The sequence below is a fragment of the Vulpes lagopus genome, chromosome 11 (assembly GCF_018345385.1).
Source record: "Vulpes lagopus strain Blue_001 chromosome 11, ASM1834538v1, whole genome shotgun sequence".
Lineage (NCBI taxonomy): Eukaryota > Metazoa > Chordata > Mammalia > Carnivora > Canidae > Vulpes > Vulpes lagopus.
Genome location: NC_054834.1, coordinates 75,028,732 through 75,054,636, shown reverse-complemented (window position 1 = coordinate 75,054,636; position 25,905 = coordinate 75,028,732). Strand labels below are relative to the sequence as shown.

General features: G+C 55.9%; 4 protein-coding genes and 1 pseudogene across 9 annotated transcripts; 3 read left to right on the top strand and 2 right to left on the bottom strand.

Moving 5' to 3' along the window:
* Positions 1-1,543: 1,543 nt before the first annotated feature.
* On the top strand, positions 1,544-7,145 carry MUS81 (MUS81 structure-specific endonuclease subunit). 5 transcript variants are annotated; one of them, XM_041721811.1, is made up of 16 exons: positions 1,546-1,976; positions 2,066-2,195; positions 2,428-2,513; positions 3,051-3,149; positions 3,260-3,328; positions 3,491-3,576; positions 4,139-4,279; positions 4,463-4,558; positions 4,648-4,769; positions 4,865-4,962; positions 5,532-5,648; positions 5,747-5,842; positions 6,006-6,134; positions 6,213-6,316; positions 6,778-6,861; positions 6,955-7,140. In XM_041721811.1, the coding sequence occupies exons 1-16, from the start codon at positions 1,842-1,844 to the stop codon at positions 7,019-7,021; spliced, it is 1,659 nt and encodes a 552-aa protein (XP_041577745.1). In that variant the 5' UTR covers positions 1,546-1,841; the 3' UTR covers positions 7,022-7,140. The 5 variants fall into 5 exon arrangements, with proteins under 5 accessions (XP_041577746.1, XP_041577747.1, XP_041577745.1 ...); XM_041721813.1 differs by lacking the exon at positions 6,955-7,140 and having other exon boundaries at positions 1,545-1,976; positions 6,707-6,845; XM_041721810.1 differs by having other exon boundaries at positions 6,006-6,316; positions 6,955-7,143.
* Positions 7,146-7,794: 649 nt separating this feature from the next.
* On the bottom strand, positions 7,795-14,157 carry EFEMP2 (EGF containing fibulin extracellular matrix protein 2). The gene is made up of 11 exons (XM_041721815.1): positions 13,923-14,157; positions 13,476-13,594; positions 13,194-13,242; positions 12,343-12,549; positions 11,615-11,737; positions 11,244-11,360; positions 10,980-11,099; positions 9,652-9,771; positions 9,438-9,564; positions 8,981-9,176; positions 7,795-8,098 (listed from the first exon to the last, which is right to left on the bottom strand). Exons 2-11 carry the CDS (start codon positions 13,584-13,586, stop codon positions 7,937-7,939), a joined length of 1,332 nt encoding a protein of 443 aa, XP_041577749.1. The 5' UTR covers positions 13,587-13,594; positions 13,923-14,157; the 3' UTR covers positions 7,795-7,936.
* A 3,122-nt stretch (positions 14,158-17,279) lies between these two features.
* CTSW (cathepsin W) lies at positions 17,280-21,744 on the top strand. Of its 2 annotated transcripts, XM_041723464.1 has the most exons (10): positions 17,280-17,699; positions 17,965-18,049; positions 19,091-19,204; positions 20,056-20,210; positions 20,306-20,402; positions 20,500-20,580; positions 20,674-20,799; positions 21,004-21,068; positions 21,151-21,354; positions 21,435-21,744. In XM_041723464.1, the coding sequence occupies exons 1-10, from the start codon at positions 17,613-17,615 to the stop codon at positions 21,543-21,545; spliced, it is 1,125 nt and encodes a 374-aa protein (XP_041579398.1). In that variant the 5' UTR covers positions 17,280-17,612; the 3' UTR covers positions 21,546-21,744. The 2 variants fall into 2 exon arrangements, with proteins under 2 accessions (XP_041579398.1, XP_041579399.1); XM_041723465.1 differs by lacking the exon at positions 20,674-20,799.
* LOC121472239 lies at positions 19,469-20,070 on the top strand (annotated as a pseudogene).
* Positions 21,745-21,830: 86 nt separating the features above from the next.
* Positions 21,831-25,905, bottom strand: LOC121472238 (FGF1 intracellular binding protein). The gene is made up of 10 exons (XM_041723466.1): positions 25,709-25,905; positions 25,312-25,510; positions 24,983-25,109; positions 24,030-24,130; positions 23,404-23,537; positions 22,964-23,072; positions 22,823-22,886; positions 22,475-22,561; positions 22,290-22,387; positions 21,831-21,952 (listed from the first exon to the last, which is right to left on the bottom strand). The coding sequence occupies exons 1-10, from the start codon at positions 25,791-25,793 to the stop codon at positions 21,883-21,885; spliced, it is 1,074 nt and encodes a 357-aa protein (XP_041579400.1). The 5' UTR covers positions 25,794-25,905; the 3' UTR covers positions 21,831-21,882.

Below are 25,905 nucleotides of genomic sequence, written 5' to 3'. Positions count from 1 at the left end.
ATAGATGGCAAATTCACGAAACGGGTTTATGTCAATATAAAGACTGCGCCTTTTACTAGACACGGTGAAAAGAATAGATATTAAGCCAGACTCGAATCACGTCCTCTAGTTAACAGTCATGCATACGGTTAACTTAAAACTCGGAAAAATTAAGGCACAGCTGTGTTAGCTTAAGTTTCTGAAAAAGAAGCCGGTGGGGACTACGGAAAGTTTTCCTTGGCCTCGAACAACGACCATGCCTTAGTCTTTGCCGAAAGGGTCGCAAATCAGGGAACTGAAGGCCTAGATCCCATCAGCGGAATAAAGAGTGTAAATGAAGAGCTGGAAGCCCGGTCTTCAAGATCCGGAGTGGGGGACTTCGCAGAGCATGCTGGGGATTGTAGTCAAGGACGTCCCGCTGCATCGCTCACCCTCCGAGTTCCCGGAAGCCCCAGGTGGAGGTCGCCGCTCGACCCACAGCCCTGTAAACGACCCTGCCAGAAAAGGAGACTGGCTCCACTTTTTTTCAAGCCTCGGAGTTTCCAAGAGCAACGAGGAGGGGCAGAGAGACTTCGAAGTTACCCTGGAGACACGCTCCCGCCCGCCCCTAGCCACGGGATGCCCTAGATGTCCTTATTAGGACAAGAGACTAGAGGGGGTGGGGCCAACCCGCACACTCGATGGAGGCTCCTTATAAGGCAGCCTCGGGAGGGAGGCGGGAGTTCGGAGCTGGCTTGGGCGCGCGCGGGGCGGGGGCGGGGGGGGGGGTGCGTTCGCGGCTGGGCGGAGTCTGGAGGGGCGGGCCTAGAGCTAGGGTGCCAGCCTCCGTACTCCTCGAAGGCCGCAGACCATCTCCTCGCGACTTCAGTATAACAGCTGGGTGGAGGCTGTCACTCTCTGGTGACATCTTCAAGCCGAACTCAGCTGTACGTGTCCCTCAACCTGGGACCCTTTTGCATAAGCCTAAACCTAAACTTCCTTGAGAGTCTCCCACCTCCAATGAGTTACAAAAATGACTGTGTTCTCCCCTTCCACCTTTGTCCGGGCCTTTACCTTCAGTCTGCTCCCCTGAATCTAACCACGTGCCCATCTCAGACCCCCACCTCGGGCTGAGGCCCAGCACCTCCCATTTGCCCCCCTTCTATTTGCCCTCTGTTCCCTTCTGTTCTCCTAGCTTTAACCTTCCCTGAAAGTCCCAGACTTCGTGCCCTCCCCCACTGCTGGATCTCCACATCTCCCCGCCCCTCACCCAGCTCGGAATCACCATTTCTTCAGAGTCCTTGAGCTCCTCCTACATTACCTTTGTATCTTCATCCCTTATACTTCTTTCTAGATGTCCTTCCTACAAATATGCCTGCACTTACTTGCCCCACCCTCCACCTCTTGGGCTTTTCAGAAGCCCAGCGTCTCTCCAGCATCCTCAGCAAAGGTGAGACAAACTGACAACCTCAGGTTCCTCGGTGTTAAGGATTACTGCCATCCAGCCCTCCTATCCACACGGGGGCGCTGTCTGTCTTTCTGTCCGCACGAAGAGTACCCCGCTCTCCAATCTGGGCTAGGAGGAAGGGGCGGGTCAAGGCTCCGGGGGTCTGGGTGGGGCCGATCCAAAAGACTGGTCTGGGCCGGGAGGGGCGAGGGGGCGAGAGGCCGTAGAAAAAGCGCTTGGTACCAACCACTTAAGGCAGTGCAGGAGCGGGGAGGGCAGCTGGAGGCTGTTCTCTAGTAATTGCCCCGCGTGGGGCCACGTGATTGGAGAGGTGCCGCCCTCACTCTCTCGAGCCAGGTGTTCGAATCCCGTCTCCAGAACTGGCGGCGCCCCAGCCTGGTCGGCGCGAAGCGCCAGAGGACCCGCCCTGGGGCTCATGGCAGCGTCGGTCCGCCTGGGCCGGAAACGCCCGCTGCCCGTTTGCCCCAACCCACTCTTCGTTCGCTGGCTAACCGAATGGCGGGACGAGGCAGCCAGTAGGGGGCGCCGCACGCAATTCGTATTTCAGAAGGTGGGTCTTGGCTCGACGCGGACTGGTACGGGTGGAGCCGGACAACCAGGCCTGCCCTGACCCCAGTACGGTACCCCCGCCCCCGCCAGGCGCTGCGCTCCCTCCGGCGGTACCCACTGCCCCTGCGCAGCGGCAAGGAAGCTAAGATCTTGCAGCACTTCGGAGACAGGCTGTGCCGTATGCTGGACCAGCGGCTGCAGCAGCACAAAGCATCGGGGGGTGAGCGCTGGAGTCAGGGTCGGTGGTCCCCTGAACCTCCCCCAGGCGCAGCCTCCGAAACCACCTGGGATACCTTAGCTTCAGGCTCCCCCCTCATGTCCTAGTTGTTTGACCGCAGGCTAGTGGCTGGCTTGCAAAACGTCACCCCTCTTACCTACCACATGAACTGGCAGCGTTCCAGACCTTCCTGCCTGCTGGATTCCGTGGGATTGACGCTCTTCTGCTCCCGCAGGTGACCATGCCCGGAGTTCACCTTCTGGAGAGAAGAGTTCAACCCCAGAAGGGCCACCTGCGAGAGTCCGAGACTCTTCCATGCCAGTGAGAACTGGGCGAGGGGAGTGAGAAGGAAAGTGGGAGAAGGAGCAGTAAGATTTTCTGGCTTGTGGGGACTTAGCAGCCCTGAGTCCAGATCTGCCACCAGTGACGCTTGGCCCTGGGCAAATGACTTATTCTGGTACTTAGTTTTCTTCTCTGTAGGTGGAGATATTGTATAATAATAGTTGAGAGTTCTGTTATTGGGCTATTCAGGGAGCCAAGACCAGTAAGCCCTGAGGATTGCTGTTATTGGCTTTTGTTGCCTTAGCACTTCTGTAGCGAATGGGAGAACTGAGGCTGGGTCAGGCAGATGAGACCCCTCGGCCCACTCCCATCCCGGCAACCATCCACCGTCTCATCCCAGCCTTACAGGCCATCCCATCATCCCACCCATCTTACAGACAGGGAATCTGAGAGGTGGCTGAGTGACTTGTTCAGGGCCATGTAGCCTGCTGAGATACAACCTGAACCTCAGCCCTTCCAGGGATTCAGTCCACGATGGCTGATTGGTTTTCATGTTCAAAACGTCTTGTCTTTCAGATTCCAGCCCAGCCCAAAGCAGGAGGCTCTGGCAGCTACTGGCCAGCTCGGCACTCAGGAGCACGAGCAGTACTGCTGCTGCTTTACCGGGAACACTTGGTGAGCACTTGGCTGTCCCAGGAGTTAGGAGAAGCCAGGTGGTGAGGCTCCTGGAGGAGACTGGCCCCTGCGCTGAACCTGCCTTGGCTACATTTCTGTCCTGGTTACAGAATGCTAGTGGCCATAGTTTCCTAACGAAGGAGGAGCTGCTGCAGAGATGTGCCCAGAAAGCTCCCAGGGTGAGTGCTGAGATGGGAAAGGATAGAGCCGAGTGGCTTTGAAACAGACCCTAAGTCCACCAGAGATTTCTCTTCTTGGGAGCAAGCAGTGGTATGGGGCCCACCGAGTTGGACATGTGGTAGCACCAGGAGGTTTCTAAGGGTCTCCTCTCCTATGGACAGGTGGCTCTTGGGCGTACTCGACCCTGGCCAGCCCTCCGCTCCCTCCTCCACAGGAACCTGGTTCTCAGGACACACCAGCCAGCCAGGTGGGGTCAACTACAGGGGGATACAGGAGGTGTGTGTGTGTGTGTGTAGGGCGAGGGGAGAATGTGTGTGATGTTCTGAGTGGGGCCCTACAGTCACCCAGCAAATCTCAGGCCTCATGCTATTGAGATAGGGATAGGAAGGGAGGCCTTACTCCTAGGAGCCCACATTGGTGGAGTACCATGAGGATCTGAGAGACCAAGCAGTAGATGAGAGGAGGAGGAGGTGTCACAGGTTATTTAAAGAGCAGAAAGGCTTTGCTGAGGACACAGCGTTTTGACGTGTCTTAGAATTTATCAAGGAGAGATGTAGGAACAGCACTCCAGAGAGGAGGAAGAAGTTTGTCTGAAATGTGCTTGTTGCAGACTAGGAAACATTCCTGGGCAGGTCCAAAAGAAGCTGATCTGAGGAGCAAGAGCACAGCCTGGCGGTGGAGGTGGGGGTGGAAGCCACTGGACTTGTTTGTGCAGGGTCGCCAAGGCTGGTGAGACCAGCTTAGCTGGGGGCAAGCAGGAGAGCCTGCCAGGTCTGGGTGAAAAAGGGAGATCTGTGTTCATCTACCAGGTACTCGCTGACTCCGGAGGGTCTGGAGCTGGCCCAGAAGCTGGCTGAGTCAGAGGGCCTGAGCTCACTGGATGTGGGCTTCAGGCCAGAGGAGCCCCCTGGGAAGGAGCCAGAAGTGCCAGGAGCGGCCTCTGCTGAGCTGTGAGGAGGAGGGGGAGGGGACAGAGGAGCCAGAAGGGTCCCAGAAATGAGGCCCAACCCTATCTCCATCATCTCTAGCTAAGCTGCCCCACCCAGTGTGGGTTGCAGGGGGGAGAGGGGGTACTGCCTGGCACTGGCGTTCTGGCCTTAAAACACACCAACACCTCCCTCTCCTCCTTGTAGTGGTGCTAGTGAAGGGAGTGTCCAGCAGCTGCCACTGGAGCTTGGGCCTGGAGAGTACAGGGTGCTGTTGTGTGTGGACGTTGGCGAAGCCAAGGGGTGAGTGGGGTGAGAGAAGCAAGAGAGAGGATGCTGGGGCGGGTGGCAGGGGCCTGCCCTGATCTAGGCCTACTGTCTCACCATTCTAGGGCAGGGCACAGGCCAAAATTGCTCCTGGAGCTACAGCGGCTGCATGTGACCCATGTAGTGCGCAAGTTGCATGTCGGGGACTTCGTGTGGCTGGCTCAGGAGACCAGGCCCAGAGACCCAGGTAAGGGGTGTAGACAGAGGAGCAGATATAACAGGAAGGGCCTGGGGGGGGGGGAGGGGCACAAGCCAATAGAACCCTTCTTGGTCTCCTGACAGCAAGACCTGGGGAGCTCGTCCTGGACCACATCGTGGAGCGCAAACGGCTAGATGATCTGTGTAGCAGCATCGTAGATGGCCGCTTCCGAGAGCAGAAGGTTCCTAGACTGGCCTCACCGTGCTCCCCATTTCCTGTCCACTTTAGGGCCCCTCCACAGCCCAGAGGTGTCCTCAAGGCAGAGCTCCCATAGCTCCAGCCACACCTCCATTAGAGCTACACCCAGGCAGCCCAAACATCAGACCCCTTGCGCTCCTACAGGTGCATGGTAGGTGTGCAGGGTGACTGAACTGGTTGAGGAGCATATTCAAGACCCCTTGGGCAGCCAGCCCCTACAACCTAGGATAAATAAGACCCAGACCTCCAGGAGTGGGACCACACAGCTCAGGTTAGGTACTGGCTGCTGGGCTGACTGCATAGTCACAGAGGCTATGTGTAGGCCAAGAGAGGTTTGAAGAATGGACATCATTCAGAGATGGTGGAAGGCTTTTCCAGGCAATGGTAACAGTGTGAGCAGAGGTGGGGGCCCTTTGAGACAGGCAGAGAAGCTAGGGAGGACGAAGAGGTGGATTGGTGAGACTAGGGTCCCGTGATGATTTTGAGTGACATGCTGGACAGCCAGCATATGGGCATCCAGGCCTGACCCTCCCTGCCTCTCTACCTCCCCAGTTCCGGCTGAAGCGCTGTGGTCTGGGGCACAGAGTATACCTGGTGGAGGAGCATGGCTCTGCACACCACCTTAGCCTTCCTGAGAGCACGCTGCTGCAGGCTGTCACCAACACTCAGGTGAGCCAAGAGAACAAGGCGAGGCTTGCAGGAACTCCATGGTCCACAGCTCTGGCCAAGAATTCCCATCATCTCTTGGGTGGGTTCCTCTTCCCCAGGTCATCGATGGCTTCTTTGTGAAGCGCACAGCAGACATCAAGGAGTCAGCTGCCTACCTGGCCCTCTTGACGCTGGGCTTGCAGAGGCTCTACCAGGTGAGCAAGTGATTTGTCCTTGGGTCCTGTGCTCCCCCAAGGAAGTGAAGTGAGCAAGATCCCAATTTTTCAGACTGGCCTCCTGAGGCCAAGGATTAGGCAAGGAATGGCAGGGAGTTGTCCCCTAGAGCTCTGTCCTGGCCTCAGTTCCCTCTTCCTTCAGGGCCATACCCTACGCAGTCGCCCCTGGGGAACCTCAGGGGATCCTGAATCAAGGCCTGGGCCCTCCCCACATCCTCTCTGCTCACTCCTCACCTTCAGTGACTTCAACGCGGGAGCCATGAAGAACAAGGTACAGCCTGTACCCCATGCCTCCTTACTCGGGCCAGCCCAGGCCATGCCTGACACCATTCCCCTCGCCCAATCCCAGGCCCAGTGTGTGCAGGAGGTGTTCCTCAGGCAGCTGATGCAGGTGCGGGGAGTGAGTGGGGAGAAGGCAGCAGCCATAGTGGGCCAGTACAGCACCCCTGCCAGGTGAGTGCTTTGCGGAGGGGTCTGGCTCTGCCAGGGTGCATGGACCTGACTGAGTGGACAGAGGGGAGTTGGTGGAGGTCAGGTGATAAGGAAGACGAGGTCAGCTAGAAGTAGACAGTATCTCAGGGTCAACTAGGAGTAGACAGTATCTCAGCGGCCAGGGAAGCCAACAGGAGGGAGCGAGCGCTTCTGCCTGGTGCAGTGGAGAAGGCTTCTGGATGAGGGGGTTGGGCCATGAAGACTAGGCCAAGAATAGTCACACTTGGAGAACATTTGCAGCTGCATGAAGGGAGGGTGAGCTGGATGGAAGGCTCAGGAAGTACAGCAGCAGTCCTGACTCCTCTCCTCCATGCTGACCCCTTCTGCCTGTCTCCCGTAATGGTGGCCTAGCCACTCAAGAGTGGGCCAGCTGTCCGCTGTTGGCAAGCTTTAGAAACTCAAACACCCTACCCCACCCCCAGCCTCCTGGCCGCCTATGATGCCTGTGTCACCCCCAAGGAACAGGAAATGCTGCTGAGCACCATCAAGTGTGGTCGACTGCAGAGGTGATGGCAAGGAAAAAGGACCTACAGGGAGTGGCTGGGGCAGGGTTGCTCTGGCTCATGGTCTGACCCTCACCTGCATTTCTCTTTGTGCAGGAATCTGGGGCCTGCTCTGAGCAGAATCTTTTCCCAGCTCTACTGCTGCTACAGCCCTCTGACCTGAGCCATCCCGTGAGGCCAACTACACCACCCCCCCCCCCGCCTTCATGGGCTAGCCAGCCTTTTAAGCCACTGGTCTACAATAAAAATATAAGTATTTGCAGCTTGATGTATTATGGAGGTGATGCCAGGGACTTTGTGAAGTATCCAGGCAGAAATTGGGGAGACCAACAGATCCAGTGGCTTTTAAACTGAGCTCTAAGGACCCTGGGGTTCCCTGGGAGAGCACTGAGACCACCAAGGAGATGGAGTCAGTGAGGCGTTACAACTTTGAATCTAGTTTATATCATCAGAGTTCCCTGATAGGATCAAATATCCTTCCATAATAAGTTCTGTGTTTTGGAAAAGAAATATGTGGAAAGCACTAATCTTAATTACCTCATTTTATGGATTGGAAAACTGATGCCCAGGAAGAATCTACTAGGGTTTAGTCAAATTGATAGTTTGAGGCCAAACTGGGATTAGAACCCAAGGCCTCCAATGTCTACAGTAGAGTTTCCCAGGTCTCTTATAAACCAAACTCCAGTTCCTGGGCTGGGTCCCTGGAGTCTGTAGCCTTATTATCTCCTCCATTCTCAGAGAGACCGATTCTGATGTGCATGGTACATGGATCAATCCCGGTCTTGGGGACACAGTTCCCAACTTCTATCTGTGGGGCACCCTGAGCCCGAATGGAGATACCCCCCTTTAGGTGATTGGCCTGCCTCCCACAGCCTGGCCACTTCCCCAGTCCAGGGGTTCACTACAGTGTTACCCACCCACCTCAGCCACCAGGACTCCTTCTTTCTCCCTTTATTGCCTTTCTCTTTCTACTCTTCACAACAGCATCTGCCCTTGCAGCCGAGCACAGTCATCCCTGAGCCCCAAGCTCTTGGGCCACAGGAAGCCTCTCCCTCCCTGAGGGCTCCCCACCCCCACCTCAGAAAGTATAGGCCCCCACGAAGACGGTGAGTCTCAGTACAGAACTGGCCCGGTAGCTCATGAGGGAATTCATGGTGACCATCTCCAGATCCAGCACGTACTCCCGGGGGCCCGTCACAGGCCGGGCGAGGACCAGCATGGCGCTGACATTGTTGATTTGCTGCAGGGCATAGTGGGTGGGGGACATGTAGATTGTGTCAACCTACATGCCAAGACCCCTGCCCCAGCCTCACCTCCCCATCCCATATCTTGAGCCCACAATCAGTTGGCTGTGAAATGGAGAGTCCTAGCAGGCTGTGACCCCAGGCTCTCATCCAGCTCTGATACCCTTGACATCTTGTCACTGATGCACCCAGGCTCCTGCCCTCAGAAATTTCCCACTGGTGCCTTCCCACACTTTCCATCTAGTTCTTTTGTCTAATCAGGGTCAACTGATGATGCAAGGCCAGGTGGGAAACTTGGGAGTGGTGGGGTCTTTGGTGACCTGGAGCTAGCTGACTTCCCTTCAGAGCATCCAATTGCAGAAAGAGAAAACAAGGACTAATATCAGATAAACCCTTGGCCCCCTCTCATCGTGAGTCATGCCTGGACCTCTCCTTCCTAATAGCTCCACCAGCAGCGAGCTGGATTCTTGGATGCCAGACCCCTGCACCAACCCCTGCTGCCTCTCTCTCCAAGGCCCAGCTCCATCTGCTTGTGTTCCCCAGACCCTGTTGTGTCCTGTTACCTGGGCAGGCTTCTCATGCCAGTGCCTTATTCTAAGAGTGAACAAATCAGAGGCCAGATATGGAAACCAGTGCCAGGACTCAAACCCCAGTGTCCAAGTGCCTCGTTGGAACTGCATTTAACAACCTGTAGTTTGTAGCAAGGGAATTTAGAATACCCCTACCTTTCTGCGGAAATTCCACCTCCTGGGGGGACAGGGCTTTGAGAAAAGGGGCGGGACATGGTGGTAGAGCCAAATCTCCCACTTAAGGTTTCCTGGAATTCAGTTTTGGATTATGCATGTCACTTGAGGGGTGCAATTAGGGGAAAGCCTTACCCTAATGTAGAAATCCCCTTGCGAGTTTCCCGCACGGATCTGAAAGGCATTGTAGGCGCCAGGGTAGACAGAGGTCGCTTGGATCTGGAACACATCGGCGGGCACACTCCGCTCTGAGGTGATGCTCATGTATCGGTGCACAATAGACGAGGGCTGCTCCCGGCACAGGGGGTTGGAGGCCGGACAGAGGCAGCGACTAGAAACCCCAAAATGGGGACACAAGTGAGGTCCTAGCCTATAAGTTTGGTTCCATTCCTAAAACTAGGTATCCCCAAAGGATTCTCCCACTCCTTCTAGAACTGTTTGCATAGTTTAGTCATGAAAGACTACAATTCCCATAGGCCCTGGAGCACTAGACAGCCTGCACAGCAGCCAGTCAGCCACAGAGCCCTCTGAGAGTTGCAGTTTCGGGGGGGGGGGGGGGGCGGGGAGGGTATCTGGTATCCCATGGACTCACTTGTCAGACACCTGGACGTAGGGTTCCACGCAACGGTTGGTATCCACGCAGCGGTAGCCTCCATGGAAGTTGACACAAGTTTGGGCCTCAGAGCACTGGTGCGCGCCTGACTCACACTCATCAATGTCTGCGTCAGGGGAAAGGGGCTGGAACCCAGATGTCAGGCCACCAGCCCCTGATACCACCCTACCTGCTCCACTGGGGCAACCTGTACCTTGGCAGAGGCGTGTGGCCAGCAGCTGGTAGCCCTGCGGGCAATGGCAGGAGAAGCGGCCAGGTTCGTTGACACAGCGGTACTGGCAGAGGTAACTAGAGTAGCTGCACTCATCAATATCTGAGGAAGAGTGGGGATGAGGGCTCTGGGCCAAGGGCAAGCCTCTCAATTCATTCCCACAAAGCTTTACAGAGAGAGCCTGGCCATATGTTAGGCTCAGTATGGAAAGACAGGGGGATGCAAAGCTCAGTAAGGAGACAGGATTCAAATAAAGATCTGCCCAGACTGCCCAGCTCCCAGACCTCTGCCCCAGCTCTGCAATACAAGACCTCATGGAAGCACTGTGAATCTAGAGGCTTGGGTGTAAGTCCTGATTGAATTTGGGGAACCTTGATTTCCCTGTCAATAAAATGAGCAGGTTGGACTAGATGAGACTTTAAGGCCCAGCCTGTTAAAGCTTTCGGTAACTTGCCCAATTCCTGCAACCCACAACCAGCCTCAGTGTACAGTCCCCTCCTGCCAACAGGTAGTTTATAGGCAAGAGCCAGGGTTTCTGCTCTGGTTAGCCTCATGCTGTCTAGCGCTGAGCCAGGTACCAATGGGGCCATACAACCCCAAAGCACAACATAAACAAGGTACCTGGCCAGCTGACAAGGAATGAGCGATCCAGAGTGGAACCCTGGTGCAACCTCACCCTAGCTGTATGACCTTGGGCAAGTCACTTAACCTCTTTGCTGAATTTGTGCTTATTATTTTCTTTAACAATCGTCGCCAAAAACCTCAAGGGAGAGATTACCATCCTCGTTTTGCAGAGGAAGGAAAAATTCATACTTACAGCCTAGGATTGTTGGCAGGATTAAATGAGGCCAAGTACGTAGGGGAAATTAATGCCCTACACAGGGAAGGTGCTCAATAAATGATAGTTCACTTTAAAACGTCGTGGCTTGGGACTTGACAAAGCCTGTCTTGTCATTTTCCCACTTCATCCTCAAGACGATCCATTTTACAGAAGAAATGGGCTCAAAAGAGTGGCTGGCCCTAGTCCAGGATGCAGGTCCACCTAACTCCCAAGAGGGGAGCAGCCGCATCCTTTGTCAGTCTCCCCACTGAGCTTCAATGCTCCCTACTGAGTCCTCCCTACTGTGCCTTCCCCTCCATCCCAGACTGGAAGTTCTGTAGGTGCCCTGCAATCAACCTGGGGTGGAACACAGAGGATGTACATGGGTGCAGAATGGATGGGATGGGAAGGCATCAAATGGAGGACTGTGTGGCAGGAACAGGGCCTGGGAGACTCATAGAGGAGCACAGCGGAGAGGGGGAGCTCTCACCATTGCAGGAGAAGCCATCCCGATGCAGCTCATAGCCCTGGTGGCAGCGACACAGGAAAGTCCCATAGGAATTGAAGCAGCGCTGCTCACATGGAGCCCCCATGTCGCATTCGTTCACGTCTGAGGGTTCAGGGAAAAACAGGAAGGGTGAAAGCCAAGGAGCAGCCCAGAGTGCCCACCTTCCCCAGGTGGGTCAGAAAGAGAACTCCTGCGCCCCACACCACCCTGCCCAGGATCCAGGAGCCTGGCCTGGCCCAGCCTCACCTACACAGGAGCGGTTGTTGGGCCCCAGCTGGAAGCCTGGTTCACATTGGCAGCGAAAGGAGCCAGGCAGGTTGACACAGCGGTGCTGGCAGTAGCGGTAGCGGCACTCGTCTATATCTGGGAGGGAGTCAAGGGAAAGGGGCAGAGGGCATGGATTGGCTGGGACTCAAGTCCTCACCACCCATACGTAGTCTTGCCTGTGTCTGGGGGTCTGAGCTCGGTCAGGTGAGCCAGGACTCACACACAGATCCTCACAGTTCTGTGACTGGTGACAGGAAGGCAGAGGTGGCAGGGGGGGTTGTCAGGTGCTAGGGGGAGAGCTGGGCCAAGGGCACAGAGCAGAGACTAGATAGGCTGTCCTCCAGACTTACCCACACACTCAGGCCCAATCTTGCGGTAGCCATCTGGGCAGGTGCACTGGTAGGAGCCGGGCAGGTTATGGCACTCCTGGCTGGGGCGGCAGTCATGCAGGGCCTGGGCACACTCGTCCACGTCTGCAGGAGACACCACTCAGCCCCCACCTGGGAGCCCACGCACCACCCATCATGCCAGATGCCTCAGCACAGGAGGATACAGGTCAGGTACCGTGCACGTCAGTTACGTGGATAACTGGCACCGCCTCCCCCAAAAAGGAGCACATGGATTAGACCCTCCCAACAGCACAATAACAGCCCATCAGCCTGGGAGCCAACAGGAAAGGCACCCTTGATCTGTGAGATACCCTACCAGAGATGCATAGGAAATAAGGCCCTGCCCAGACTCCCAGGAACACCAATTCCAGGGCCTTCCTCCAAGGACCATGGCACCCACGGGTGGGAAGTGGGTAGAGGGCAGAAGCTAAGAGGCAGAGCTCTTGCCTGCCCTTGCAGTGTGTCTCTAGCAGTTGAGAGGGGGATCCAGATGTTGGCTAGAGCACTGAGACAAGAGCTGGGGCCACCTGTGGCAGGCACCTCACAGAGTGAGGATCTGGATGGCAATCCCAATAGCTCTGAAGAGGCTTTTGAGCAAGAGAGCAATTGAGGTCTGAGTTTTTAAGTTGCAGTGATAGATGCTTAGTAGGTGGATTGAAAGCCCTAGTGCCAAGGTGACCCTCACTCACCCACACAGCGCTCTTGCTCGTCAGGTTCATAGCCTGGTAGGCAGGGGTTGGGGTATTCAGCAGGGGGCACTGGTGGTGGTGGTCCCTCGCCATGCAGATCATTGATGACAGCGGCTGAGCGGGGCAGGCACAAGTAGCCCCCATAGTGGTTGATGCATTTCATCTCTCCCTTGCAGGCCTCGGGGATGGTCAGGCACTCATTGACATCTGCAGAGAGGGGTCTGCTGGGCACAGCCGGTCTCCTGGGCTGGCTGTGAAGTGGGTGGCAGGTGGGAGCCCAGCCCGGCCTTCTATAAGCTGTGTGACCCAGGCAGGGCCTTCTCTCTCGACTCAACAAGCTAAGGTTCCCTGCTCAGAACCCCTCTTCAAGGCCTGCCTGGGCAAATGGTGGGGCAGGGGGCTATTCTCATAGTCACCCCCATTCTCTTGTCCCCAAGAAGCTATCTACCCCTCCCCATAGCCTGGGCCCTGGCTCAGCCCAAGAGTGACGGGCAGGACTCCCTACCCATCCCGCAGACACTGTCCTCCCAGGACGTGATGGGGCAAAGCCAGACGGGAGAGTAGTTCGAGGTATCTAAGACCCAGCTCCTCTGGGCAGTGCCCTGCTGCTCTCCTGCCCACCGAGTGGTGGGGACAGGATGTCCTGGGCTTCTCTAAGAGGGAGGGGCCTGCATGGCTTCTCCACCCCTAGCTGAGCTGGCCCCCAGAGAATCAGAGCTGGCCTCCGCCAAGCCAAGCTGGGCAGAGGACAGGTCTTCGGGCTCCCCGATGCTGCTCTTGGAGCTGAGCTTGCAATCCCTTTCCCAGTTCCTGGGGGTGGGTCAGTTCCCCAGTTCCCTGGGCACACTCACCCCGGCAGTGCTGGCTGTCGGGGTCCCACTCATAGCCATCTGTGCATTCCTACAAAGGGACCAGAGATGACCAGTAGTCATCCCCAGTCCCCTTCAGATGACCAGGCCAAGATCAGGGCCTGAGTCTGGCCACCCTCCCAGCCTGCTCCAAACAATGGCCCCCAGCTGCTTCCTACACCAATCAGGGGAGGGGACAATCTCCCCCAGCAGCAGCCACCCCAGGATCCTGATCTCTGTGTCCCAACCCAGCCCGGCCCAGGCCAGTGGCCCCACTGTCCCCACCGTGTAGCTGTCGGGCTCCTCCGAATCCTGGGGAGACGCTGCTCCCAAAAGCAACAGCAGCAGCGCCCAGAGCAGTAGAGACCCGGGGAGGCAGGAGGCGAAGGGGAGCATCCTGGGGGCTGGGAGGTGGTGGAGGGGTAGTGGAGGGAAGGGGGGTCAGGGCGCTTCCGCCACGCACCCCCACCCCCCATTCCCTGTACCAGAACTCAGAACCCTGGCCCCTGCCGCCCCCCGCTCCGTTCCGTGCCTGGGGCCCCGGAGCTTCCCAGGACCCAGGGCCCACTCCACCCTCAGGCCGGGGTTCGGGGCCCATCCGCCCGGGGCCGCCCCGCCCCCGCCCGGTCCCCCAGTGGCGCGGGCGGAGGAGCGCGGGCCTCTCGGCTCTGCGCTGACGCCGACTCGGCCGAGACTCCGGCTCGCGCCCTCCCCACACGGACAGCCACTCACTTGAGCCCGTGACGCCCCCGCGGCCCGCGTCTCCGGCGGCTCGGCTGGTTCGGGCAGTGCCTGCGGGCAGACGGACGGGCGGACGGCGCAGCTCCCTGGACGCGCGGCCCCAGGAAGCGCCCCCCGCTCGCCCGCCCGCCGCGGCGCGGCCCACCCCGGCGCCTCCGCCCGCCCCTCGGCGGATTCCTGAGCCCGCGCCAGGGGGAGGGACCCCGACCCCCCGCTTCTCCGCCCCCGGCCAGCCACAGGCCCCCACCCGGTCCCCCGCGGCGCTGCCCGGAGCCGCCTCCTGGCGCAGGGCCAGGGTCCCCCTAGATCCCCATCCCGGGTGTATGGCCTTGATGTCAGGCCCCCAAACTCACCCGAGAGCCTCTGGGCCCTCACTTTGTGCACCCCACTATGTCACCCTGCGCACCTGGACCCTACAAATCTGGGCTCCTGGAATTCCGCCCTGCGCACCCACAAATTAATGCCTGGGCCTTCACGCTCTGCGCCTGCCAGAATGTCATCCTCGGTTCCTGGACCCCATCTAATCCTGGGGCTTCCAGACCGTCGCTCTATGCCCTGCAGACCTTTACTCTGTGCACCTTGTACAGTCATACTGGGAACACCAAAATTTCATTCAGGGGCCCCAGACCCTCGCCCGAGGACGAGACGCTCCCCGGCCCAGAACTGTTCAGGCGCGTCCCTTCTCTCCTCCATCTCTAGGGCTGTCAGCCGCAGGTGGTCCCTTCACTCCTGGACGGCCTCCTCCCAACAATCGTTCTGCGAAACCACAACGGTTTGGGAGCGGGGTCTGCAGTTGCCTTTTGGCCCAGAATGAATGGAAGCTCCTGAGAAGGCAGGTAGGACTGAACTGGCGCGTACAGGACGCCAGGGTCGGGTGCCAGTGCCTCAGCCGCTCTCCTCCCCAACGCGTCCCCACCCCCAACCTCGGGGTTTCTGCCTTCTTTCATGAGCCGAGGGCGAGGGCGCGCCTTTCGGGGAGGAGATTGGGCGGAGTTGGCTCCCAGGAAGGGGCGGGGCCTCCTCCTGCCCACGTTTCAGGGCGGGACCAGACGGGAAAAGGCCGCGTGTCCAGGGATCTCCCGCCGGGGGGCAGACGAAGTGCGGGAATCGCTGAGCCCTCCCCTCCCCTTCCCACCCGGGGTTTAGCCTCACGATCGGCCCCAGTGCAGCCCCGCCCAGGGAGAGGGTGTGCTGACGGGGGCAAATGGGTCCGGAGGTCAGCCCTTGGGGTTCAAGGTGACTTGGAGAGTGCACCCCTCAACCCCCAGATCCTTCACATCCACGGGGGCGAGGATGCTAAACCAAAAAGACAGGCATTAACAAGTGTTGGTGAGGAAATGGAGAAATTGGAATCTTCCTTCACTGCAGGTGGGAATTTAAGATGGTCCTCTTTGGGAAACGGTTTGGCAGGACCTCAGAATGTTACATGACCCAGAAATTTCACCCCCATGTACATGCCCAAGGGAATTGAAAACATGTCCGTACAAAAAGATCTATACACAACATTCATAGCAATGCTATTCATAAGATCCAAAATGTAGAAACAATCTAATGTTCATTAATTGATGAATGGATAAACAAAATGTGGTAATATGATGAAATGTCACTCAGTCATAAAAAGGAAGTACTGATGTGTGTGCTAAAACCAAGGAAGAATCTTGAAAGTATTACCCTAAGTGAAAGAAGCCAGACATACATCCTCATATTCCACTAATACGACACATCAGAATTAGACAAATCTAGGAGACAAATTCACGTTTGCCAAGGGAAGGGGTGACTGCTGACATGGTTTCTTTTGGGGGTATGAAAATACTCTGAAATCAAATGGTGGTGATGATTACACAGTTAAGCAAGTACACTAAAGCAATTGAATTATATAAAGTTTTTTTTAAAAATTTATTTATTCAAGTAATCTCTACACCCAGTATAGGGCTCAAACTTATAACCTCAAGATCAAGAGTCCTGTGCTCTTCTGACTGAACCAGCCAGGCATCCAGTGAATTGTATATATATTTTTTAAGATTTTATTTATTTGAGAGAGAGAGAGAGGCAGAGACACAGGCAGAGGGAGAAGCAGGTTCCATGCAGGGAGCCGGACGTGGGACTTGATCCTGGGAATCCAGGATCACGCCCTGGGCCAAAGGCAGACGCTAAACTGCTGAACCACCCAGGGATCCCCTGAATTAAATACTTTAAAAGGCTGAATTTTATGGAATGTGAACTATGACTCAATAAAGTTGTTTTTAAAAATAATAAGAGTTCTTAATTTTCAAGATATAAACTTTCCAGCCACCAGCATGCACTTCATGTAATCCTCCTGCCAGGGAAGGGGTACTTGTATCATCCTATTTCACTGATGAGAGTGTGCCTGAGATTTGTCCAGGCACAGCCAGAGTGGTAAGGAAAGGATGTGGACTTAAGTCATTGTGATTCCAAGACTCTCTGGGCTCTTTGCCTCCCAAGTAGAGTATTAAGGACCTACCATTTGAACATCATTCTGTGCCAGCCAGGGTCATGGGTGCCCACAGTCACTCCACTCAAAGGAATTGTTGCCACTTAGAGATGAGGATCTGAGGTCCAGAGGGGAATGGCTGGGTGCATAGCCAGTTACTCAGTTTTGAGACTGTACTGTTGGATGTGGGTGTAGCTGCCATTTGCAATTGCCTCCTTGCAACACTTCTCCTGACCTCTGGGATTGACTTTCCCTGCTCTCATCTCTTCAGCAGTCAATCTGGCCCCTCAAGCCCACCCAACCCCCACATCCCCATCCCCAGACTGTGATAAGAATGAGGAACAGGGGGATCCCTGGGTGGCTCAGCGGTTTAGCGCCTGCCTTTGGCCCAGGGTGCAATCCTGGAGTCCCGGGATTGAGTCCAACGTCGGGCTCCTGGCATGGAGCCTGCTTCTCCCTCCTCCTGTGTCTCTGCCTCTCTATGTCTATCATAAATAAATAAATCTTAAAAAAAAAAAAAGAATGAGGTACAGAATGAGGCAGTAGCTGCCACTTACTGTACCCCAGACCCTGAACTTTCCTATTTAAAACCCAGGACAACCAATTGTTAGGTCTACAAACACCCAGCGAGCCTGCTCCCTGCCCAGCCCCATCCTGGGTGCTGAGGATACAGGCACATCAGATGCTACTGGTGTGAGTGGGAGTCAGATACCAAGTGGGTACAGGCACGGCAGGATGCCAGAGAGCTGCCCCTGACACCAGGGGATGGGCGGCAGGGAAGGCTTCTTGGAGGGTGACCCTTGAGCTGTCTCATTTTTCCAGGACAAGCAAGAGTGCTTCCCCAGGGGGCAATGACCACCCTCCATCCCCACCCAGAGCCTCCTGGCCTTCCCTGTCATGACACCAATGGCCATACACGGTAACTGCTCACTTAGGATCTCTCTATTCCTATTTCCTTAAGGAAAAGTCCATCTCTTTATCCCTAGAATCTTCCAGAACGGGGTGGGCAGAGGGTCTCTGCTAAAGAAAGAAAAAGGGTAGAGGGGAAACAGGCAGGCTGAGGGCTGTATAGGACAGAAGACTGAAGGCCTGAGCCAGCCCCTGTGCTCAAGGGGTCCACCTCCTCCTCCCAACATGGTTTCCACTTTGTGGTTTCTCTAGCTCCACCCTCTCAGCCCCTCCAGTGTGGTTTGCTCAGCTTCCTGCTACCCACTCTTGCCTGCAACACCATGGCACTAACCATCTACCTTTCCTGCCTCCTGGCCCTGTTGGTGGCAAGCCTGGCCCATGGCATCAAGAGATCCCTCAAGAACCAGGTAAGTGTCTCTCCTTTGCTTTCCATGCTCTTCCTCCACAAGTTTCATGCCTGGGGCTCACCCTTTCAGAAACAACTGCCTTATTCCCATTTCTCAGAGCAACTGAAGCTGTAGAGGTGATTGACATATGCCTAAGATAACATAGGGAGACAGAACAGGCTAAGCAGCTGATCCCTTAGTCTGATCCCTGTTTCAGGGAAGGCAAGGTGTGATTCCAGCAATGACCCTTCACCTGCTCTTCCCCACCCCCTCAATTTCTTGCCAGGACCCAGGTCCCCAGCCACTGGAGCTGAAACAGGTCTTTGTGTTGTTCCAGATCCAGTACAACCGGAGTTACTCAAACCCAGAAGGTATCATGGGGCATGTGCATCTCTGGTCCCACTCCCCCTTCTCCCATTTAATAGATGAGGAGATTGAGATTCAGGGTGGGGAGTGGGCTTGGCCAAAGCCACTCAGCATAACTGACAGGGTATACTCCCTGGTTTCCTAAGTGCATAAGTGGGGACAGGATCATTCTTTGCTATGAACTCAGAAGGCAGGCAGCAGCTGTCTGGGGGTGGGGGTGGGGGTGGGGAGACTACCCAGTCTCAGGGTATCGTTTCCATAGCCACTTTCTTGTCACTCCACACAGAAGGTAGACTAGCTTCTAGACATGAGTTCATTCAGAAACACCAAGGATACTTATTTTGTGCTCAAGCTGGGACTCTCTCTCCATGCCCATGAGGTCTGAGCCCTGCTCCTGCCCTCTCTCTGGGTCTTATCCTCTGTATAGGGGGATCATCTGAAGGGACCTTTCTGCCCAGGCTGCCCAAGCCATGGACCCATATCCCCCCACCCCCCATCCTTCCCCACCTTCATGTTCCAGCTCTGAAGCTACAGTTAGAGGTGTAAAATGTAGGCAGAGAGGGATGCCTGGGTGGCTCAGTGGTTGAGTCTGCCTTTGGCTCAGGGCGTGATCCTGGAGATCCGGGATTGAGTCCCACATCAGGATCCCTGCATGGAGCCTGCTTCTCCCTCTGCCTCTGTGTCTCTCATGAATAAATAAATAAAATCTTAAAAAAAAAAAAAATGGAGGCAGAGAAAGTAACCCAGCAGGAAACCAGTCTCCTCTGATTACGCCCCTTTCTGAGTCACTCTGCTTTCAGACCCTTTACTTGTCTTCTCTGTGGGTGGGTAGAGATGTCCCCCTTACTGCTTCTGGGGGAATCCCAGCCCTAGAGAGGCTGAGGAGCCACTTCCTTGGCCCAGACGTCTGCAGTGTGGCCTGCAAGGGCCACAGGAAAGGAAGCAATGCTCACCTGGGTGGGTGTGGGTGCGGATGCCCTGGCAGTGGCCACTTCCTGCCTCTGGGGTCTTAGGAGGGAACTTAGGACAACCCCCTTCTGGTACAGAATATGCTCGTCGTCTGGACATCTTTGCACACAACCTGGCCCAGGCTCAGCAGCTGGAGGAGGAAGATTTGGGTACAGCCGAGTTTGGGGTGACTCCATTCAGTGACCTCACAGGTACTGGACCCTTCCTGGGCCCTAGGTAGTAGGAGGGGAAACAGAGACTTCTCCAGGGATACTGGCAGATGGGCAGGGCAGACCTTTAGCTTTCATTTTCCAGAGAGAGACCCTGAGGACCAGAGGCCTGGTTGCTTGCCCCAAGTCACAAAAAACAGGGACAGGTCTAGGTCCCAGTCTAGCTCAGGGGTGAGGCAACAAGTACAAGGGAACGCATCCCAAGAAGAAACTTGGCGCTTTCTGCCATCTCTCCGAGCCGCCACAATGGTGCGCATGAATGTCCTGGCAGATGCTCTCAAGAGCATCAACAACGCTGAAAAGATAGGCAAGTGCCAGGTTATCAGGCCATGCTCCAAAGTCATTGTCCGATTTCTCACTGTGATGATGAAGCATGGTTACATTGGCGAATTTGAAATCATCGATGATCACAGAGCTGGGAAAATTGTTGTGAACCTCACAGGCAGGTTAAACAAGTGTGATCAGCCCCAGATTTGATATACAACTGAAAGATCTAGAAATGGCAGAATAACCTGCTCCCATCCCGCCAGTTTGGTTTCATTGTACTGACAACCTCAGCTGGCATCATGGACCACAAAGAAGCAAGATGAAAACACACAGGAGGGAAAATCCTCGGATTCTTTTTCTAGGGATGTAATTCATATGTGCAAATAAAATGCCTCAATGGAAAAAAAGAAAAAGAAAGAAACTTGGCTTTTCTCTGGGTCTCCATATCAGTGCATCTCCCAGGGTATCATGGGGATTTAACAGGATGTGGATGGTTGGAGTGGGAGAAGCAGAAATATGGGGAAGTGGTCAAACTTGTGACTCTGGTGGCCCCATCTACCCTCCAGAGGAGGAGTTTGGCCAGTTCTATGGGCATCAGAGGATGGCTGGAGAGGCTCCCAGCGTGGGCAGAAAGGTAGGGTCTGAAGAGTGGGGGGAGCCAGTGCCTCCCACCTGTGACTGGAGGAAGTTGCCCGGCATCATCTCACCCATCAAGCAGCAGGTATCTGCCCCCAGCTGGCCCAATCTAACTTTGGTGGTGGGAGGGGGTGGGGGGCAATGGCCAGACATATGCTCACTAACTCCCTTCCCTGCTAGGGAAACTGCCGCTGCTGCTGGGCCATGGCAGCGGCAGGCAACATTGAGGCTCTGTGGGGCATCAGATACCACCAGCCTGTGGAAGTCTCTGTGCAGGGTATGGCTCAATGAGGGGTGCATGTGAAGGGGTAGAGGGGAAGCACAGGGCAGGGGGGCAGGGTGCAGTCAACCCACATTGTTCCTTCTCACACCAGAGCTGCTTGACTGTGGCCGCTGTGGGGATGGCTGCAAGGGCGGCTTCACCTGGGACGCATTCATAACTGTCCTCAACAACAGTGAGTGCACTGCCTCTCTGGGCGGCTTTTGGGGGGTAGAGGGTGAGGGGTGGGGTGTTCAGGAGCTGAGCCTCTGCCCTGTTTTATCTCCAGGTGGGTTGGCCAGCGCAAAGGACTACCCATTCTTGGGGAACACCAAACCCCACAGGTGCCTGGCCAAAAAATATAAGAAGGTGGCCTGGATCCAGGACTTCATCATGCTGCAGGGCAATGAGCAGGGTGCGGGCAGAGTGGAGACATGGGCAGGCCTAGGGGTGGGGGAGTGAGGGGGTGAATAACAGGGAGAGACAGACCAGGATAGAGGACAGATGAGACTGGGTTAGAGACAGATGAAGGAACAGAGAGGTGGGGGGTGGGGTGAAGGTAGAGCCAAAAGCAGGGGGCACAGAGCAAGCGGGGCCTAATGGCACTTTCCACCCCCAGCAATCGCCTGGTACCTGGCCACCAAAGGCCCCATCACTGTGACCATCAACATGAAGCTACTGCAGGTGGGACAGGGTCAGGCCTTGGAGGCGAGGGACCCCTGGAGGAGGGGGGAGGGCCCCAGACTCAGCCCCTCTGCCCCTGCAGCATTACCAGAGGGGTGTGATCCAGGCCATGCATACCACCTGTGACCCCCAGCGTGTGGACCACTCTGTCCTGCTTGTGGGTTTTGGGAAGAGCAAGTCAGTAGCAGGAAGGCAGGCAGAGGGAGGCTCATTCCGGCCTCGTCCTCACCACCCAATTCCGTACTGGATCCTGAAGAACTCCTGGGGTGCTGAATGGGGTGAGGAGGTGAGTGTGATCTACTCAGGGGACAGGGAAGGACAAGCCCCTCCCCACCTTCTGGCCCTGATGTCCCCTTGACTTCCTAGGGCTACTTTCGGCTGCACCGTGGGAACAATACGTGTGGCATCACTAAGTACCCAGTCACGGCCCGTGTGGACCTGCGGGTGAAGAAGCGCCTGGTGTCCTGTCCACCCTGAGCCTGTGAGGGAGGCCCTCAGCTCTCTCCTGCTATGCCCACAGCCTCCTTGCTGCCTCCACCCATGGCTTTTACCTGTTCTCCTAATCTTGCTATGGCTTGAATAAACCAAGATGAGCTCTCCTGTCTTGTATGTGAACTCAGGTGGGGTGGGGAGAGCACAGACACCCCATACTCTGACAAGTCTCCATGGGGTGCCCCCCAAGCACATACATCCCTATACACGTTCACCGTGATGCTCAGAGACAGATTCGTGGGCTCCTGTGTGTCCGTGCACAGGTTCCTCCAAAGTCACAGCAGCTTTATTGTCAATGTGAGTAGGGTGGCGGGAGCAGGCCTCAATCATGATAGAGGCGCAAGAGGCAGCCACGGAGGGTGCCCATGTAGCGGTCCCAGAGGGCCTGGTGCCTGCAACAGAAAGTGACAGCAACCATTGCCTGAATTTTCACCACATCAGACACACTGCTCTAAGAGCTTCATATACCCAAGGCTGTTTCACTCCTCACATTGTTCTTATGATCATTATCACCATTATCCTCTGGTTCTACAGGGGAAACTGAGGTGTGAAGAGGTTCAGGAACCTATCCAAGGTCAGGTCACAGCCTCTAATGGGGGTGAGGGACACACAGAGAGACTCCCCCCACCAGGGTACAACGGAGAACCCAGAGTTTGCAGGAGGGCTAGGCTCTGGCAGGAGACTGGCTACAGCAAGGCCAAGCTGCAGGGGAAGCCTGGGATCTCTCACCGGAAGCCATCTAGGGAGTGGACAGATGCTGAATACTGATTCAAGAAGAGCCGCACATCATTCAGTGGCCAGTGGTCAGAACGGCAGGGTTCCACGAACTGTGGGCCCAAGGAAACATCTAGCACTGGTACAGCCCAGGGACGGGCTGGGTTGGGGATCAGAGGGCGATGGGCAGGCCAGCTCACCTTCTCCACAAGGTCCACAAACAGGTCTCGGACATCCTTATTGTGGGTCAGCTTGGCAGCCACATTCACCAGCCCCCGGGATAGGTTCTATGAAGCAGAGAGCCTGGAAGGTCTGTCTTCTGTCCCAGAGGCTAGAGGCTGAGCCCAGGGGCTGCAGGAGGGGCAGGCCCTTCCCCAGATCTATCCACCTCCCTCAATCAAATAGCTCCCCAATGTTCCTCCAGCAGGTGGGTAGGAGCAACAGGGCTACCTGCTGGTCAATCCCCAGCATGAGCAAAGGTGCCCAGTGGGGACAATGCAGGGAGGGTGAAGATGCCCAAGGGACAGAGGCTGGATTGGATCACAGACCTTGAAGTTGGCTTCCATTTCCGAGAAGACACCAAGCTTTCCCCGAAGAGCAGTACACACCAGGCTACAGGGAGACAAGGGTAAGCCCAGAGGTGCCTGGGCCCGGATGCAGGCCCTATCCTGTGGCCTCCCCAGGATCACCTCTTGTGCAGGTCCAGAAGGTCCTTGTCAGCCACAAGCATTTTGAGCTCCTTCAAGTCCTGGAGAAACTCCTTGTCTAGATCCACGTCCATGTCATCCACTTGGGAGTCTGGGGGAGGCCCAGCAAGGTAATTGGGGTGGGGTAAAAACCCCTCCAGTGATATCCGGAGCCTTACACACCCACCACCTCAACAAACCCCAAGACAGAAAAGGAAGGATCAGAAAGGTGAAGTGACACCCCAGACCACAGACCAGCAGCAGGTCCTTTGTGCATAGACAAGCTGGGTGTGGGACACTGGGTTATGAGCAGTGGCGGCTGTGGTGTGGGCACTGAAGAAAGGATGCCCGAAAATGGGGCCCGCAGGATAAAGTGCTGGTGGGGAACCAGGCTCTGAGAGCGTGGAGAGGCATCCGGGCACCTGGGTGAGTGGGGGCCTCACCGACGGCTCCGAGGGTCCAGTTCTGGATCATGAGCTCAGCACAGAAGGCAAAGTCACCAAAGCTCAGATACTGCAGTTTTTTCTTCCCTGTCTCGAAGCGGTTGTTGGCAAAGAAGACAATGGCTGCGTAGTCCCTGCAGGAAGGGGAAAGTGGGCCTGTCAGGGTTTCAAATTCCCTTTTAGCAAGCAGCTTGCACCTGCGACATTGGCCAGACATCCGACTTCTGGCCTGTCTCTGCCCCAGCTCACTGCATGACATGCTTCAGGCCACTTTCCTCTGGGCCTCCTTGTTTGTGTACAGAGGTTTCAGCCCAGGTCTCCTAAGGGGTACAGAAGAAGACCTGAGGATAACAGTTACCATTTACTGAGCACTTCCTAAGCCCCAGGGGTTATACCATGGGCTTTATGTGTGGCACCTCACAACAGTTCCATTGGTAAATGGCCAGGCTGGGATCTGAAGCCAGGCCAGCTTGATCCAAAGTGCAGGCCAGGCGTAGGATAGCCATCCCCCCAGTGCAGCAGGGAGGTCAAGTGGGTTGGGGTGGGGAAGGTGGTCCTGCTTCACGGCCCAAGGAAGGAGGGTGCAGGAAGGGGAGATGGCTGGTTCCTTGCCCGACCCCCCTCACCTGGCCAACCGGTCAGACAGAAGGAAGTGTTGCTGAATGTTATCCACCAGGGAACCCCGCATTTCCTCCACCACCTTGAAGACTCGCTTAAAGTTGTCAAACTGTAGGGCAGTTAGGGGAGGAGGGAGGACTGGTCAGAGATTGGTTATCCAATAAACTGATTATTAAACAAACCTCCCTTACCTAGCCATCTATCCAGTCAACAGACTTAGCATGTGGTATTCTTCGATAAACTATTAACTGTTGATACCTGTTACCAATTCAACCATTTTGCCTTGGATAAATGTTTACTCATTTCTATGTCTGAATTCCCCTATTTTAGCATCATGCTCTCCAGTTCTTCATGAACTTGTGTTGAAACTGATCCTCCTGGCTAAGGTCCAGGAAGTAAAAAATGAGCAAATGCTAAACTGTAAAGAGAGAGTGCACAAAAGACACAGAAAAAATACTATAGGACCAGAAGGGTTACTTCTCCTTGGGCCACCAGAAAGGTTTGCATAGAAGGTGGCATCTGGCTCCCTGCTTTGTATTTCAAGGGGTAAATAAGGCCAAGAATAGTACCCTCCAGGGAAGAGTAGCTGGAGCAAAAAGAAAGGCAGGGGCGCTGGAGAAATATAAGCTGAGAATGGCTGGCAGAGACCAGACCATGGATGAGTATGAAGGTCAAGGCCACGGAATGTGGCTACTATCCAGAATGGAGTGGGAGAGCCAATTAAAGTTTCTGAGGAGTGAAAAGCTATGGTCAGATCTGAGCTTCTGAAAGAGTAGCTCCCACAGGAGAGTAGGAGATGCTTTGGAGGAGCAAAAGAAGGGACAGGAGACTGGGTATGAAGCCCCTCCCACAATCAGAGGTGAGGGAGGAGAATGGAGCTGGGGCAGTGACCAAAGGGATGGAGTGAAGGGGCAGACTGGACATGGGATGTTGCATTGGGGAGCAGGGGTGCAGTGCCCACTTGTCTCCGGCAGCTCTTGAGGGTGATGCCTGTTTTGGTGCTGATGTCATCCAGGTCTTTCTTGGTGCCCTTGGACAGCTTCTTGCCCAGGACCTCCCGCACAAAGGCCTCGTCAAAGGCATAGTACCTGCGTGGAGGCAGAGGACACCACTGACTTTCCACATAGGAGGGGAAAGGGGGTCCGGCAGGGCCCAGGTTTGGTCCCTCCTGAGACCATCTCAGTTGAGAAGGTCTCAACTTTCTTAGACCTTGTGTAAGTCCCATCCCATCCCGGGCCTCAGTTTCGGCCTGCAAAATGGGTATATGGTCAGTTCGGTTGGCATCCCCACCTCTCAATGAGCAGCGCCTGTCGAGAGGGCGGGATCTGGAAGATTAGCTGGTGCAACAGCTTGGGCGGTGCGTGCAGTAGGCGCTCGAGCATGTGGAAAGTACGGTAGTGGTCCATGGTGTCGCTCTGCAGCACCGCTGCCGTGGCGCCTGTCTGCTCCAGGATTCCCGAGCGCACCCTCAGGGCCACTGCGTCACTTACTGGGGAGTGGGCGATAGCATTAGGCCCCGCTCCGCGAACCCACAGGCCCTCCGGGGATCCCAACTCCAAGTCCAACTCCTAAACATCCCTCACTCCCTCTGCCCAGTTCCCCACAGGACGGAATTCCCGGCCCCGCTCCGTCTCCCATCCCAAACAATCGCTCTTCTAACCCGCTCCGCAGACGGCCCCCCACACACCCGAGTAACCATCCAGCCAGAGGCGATACACGTCCTCGTCGATGAGGGTCGTGTTCCCCACGAAGATGTCCAGCTCGCTGGTCATGGCGACGCCCGGACCCGGGCGCAGCCGCAGCGCCCCAGCTGGAGCGAGCACTCCCCGGGTCCGGCGCGCCGCCGGCAGGCTACTTCCGGGAGCGCGGGGCTTCGGCTCCCGG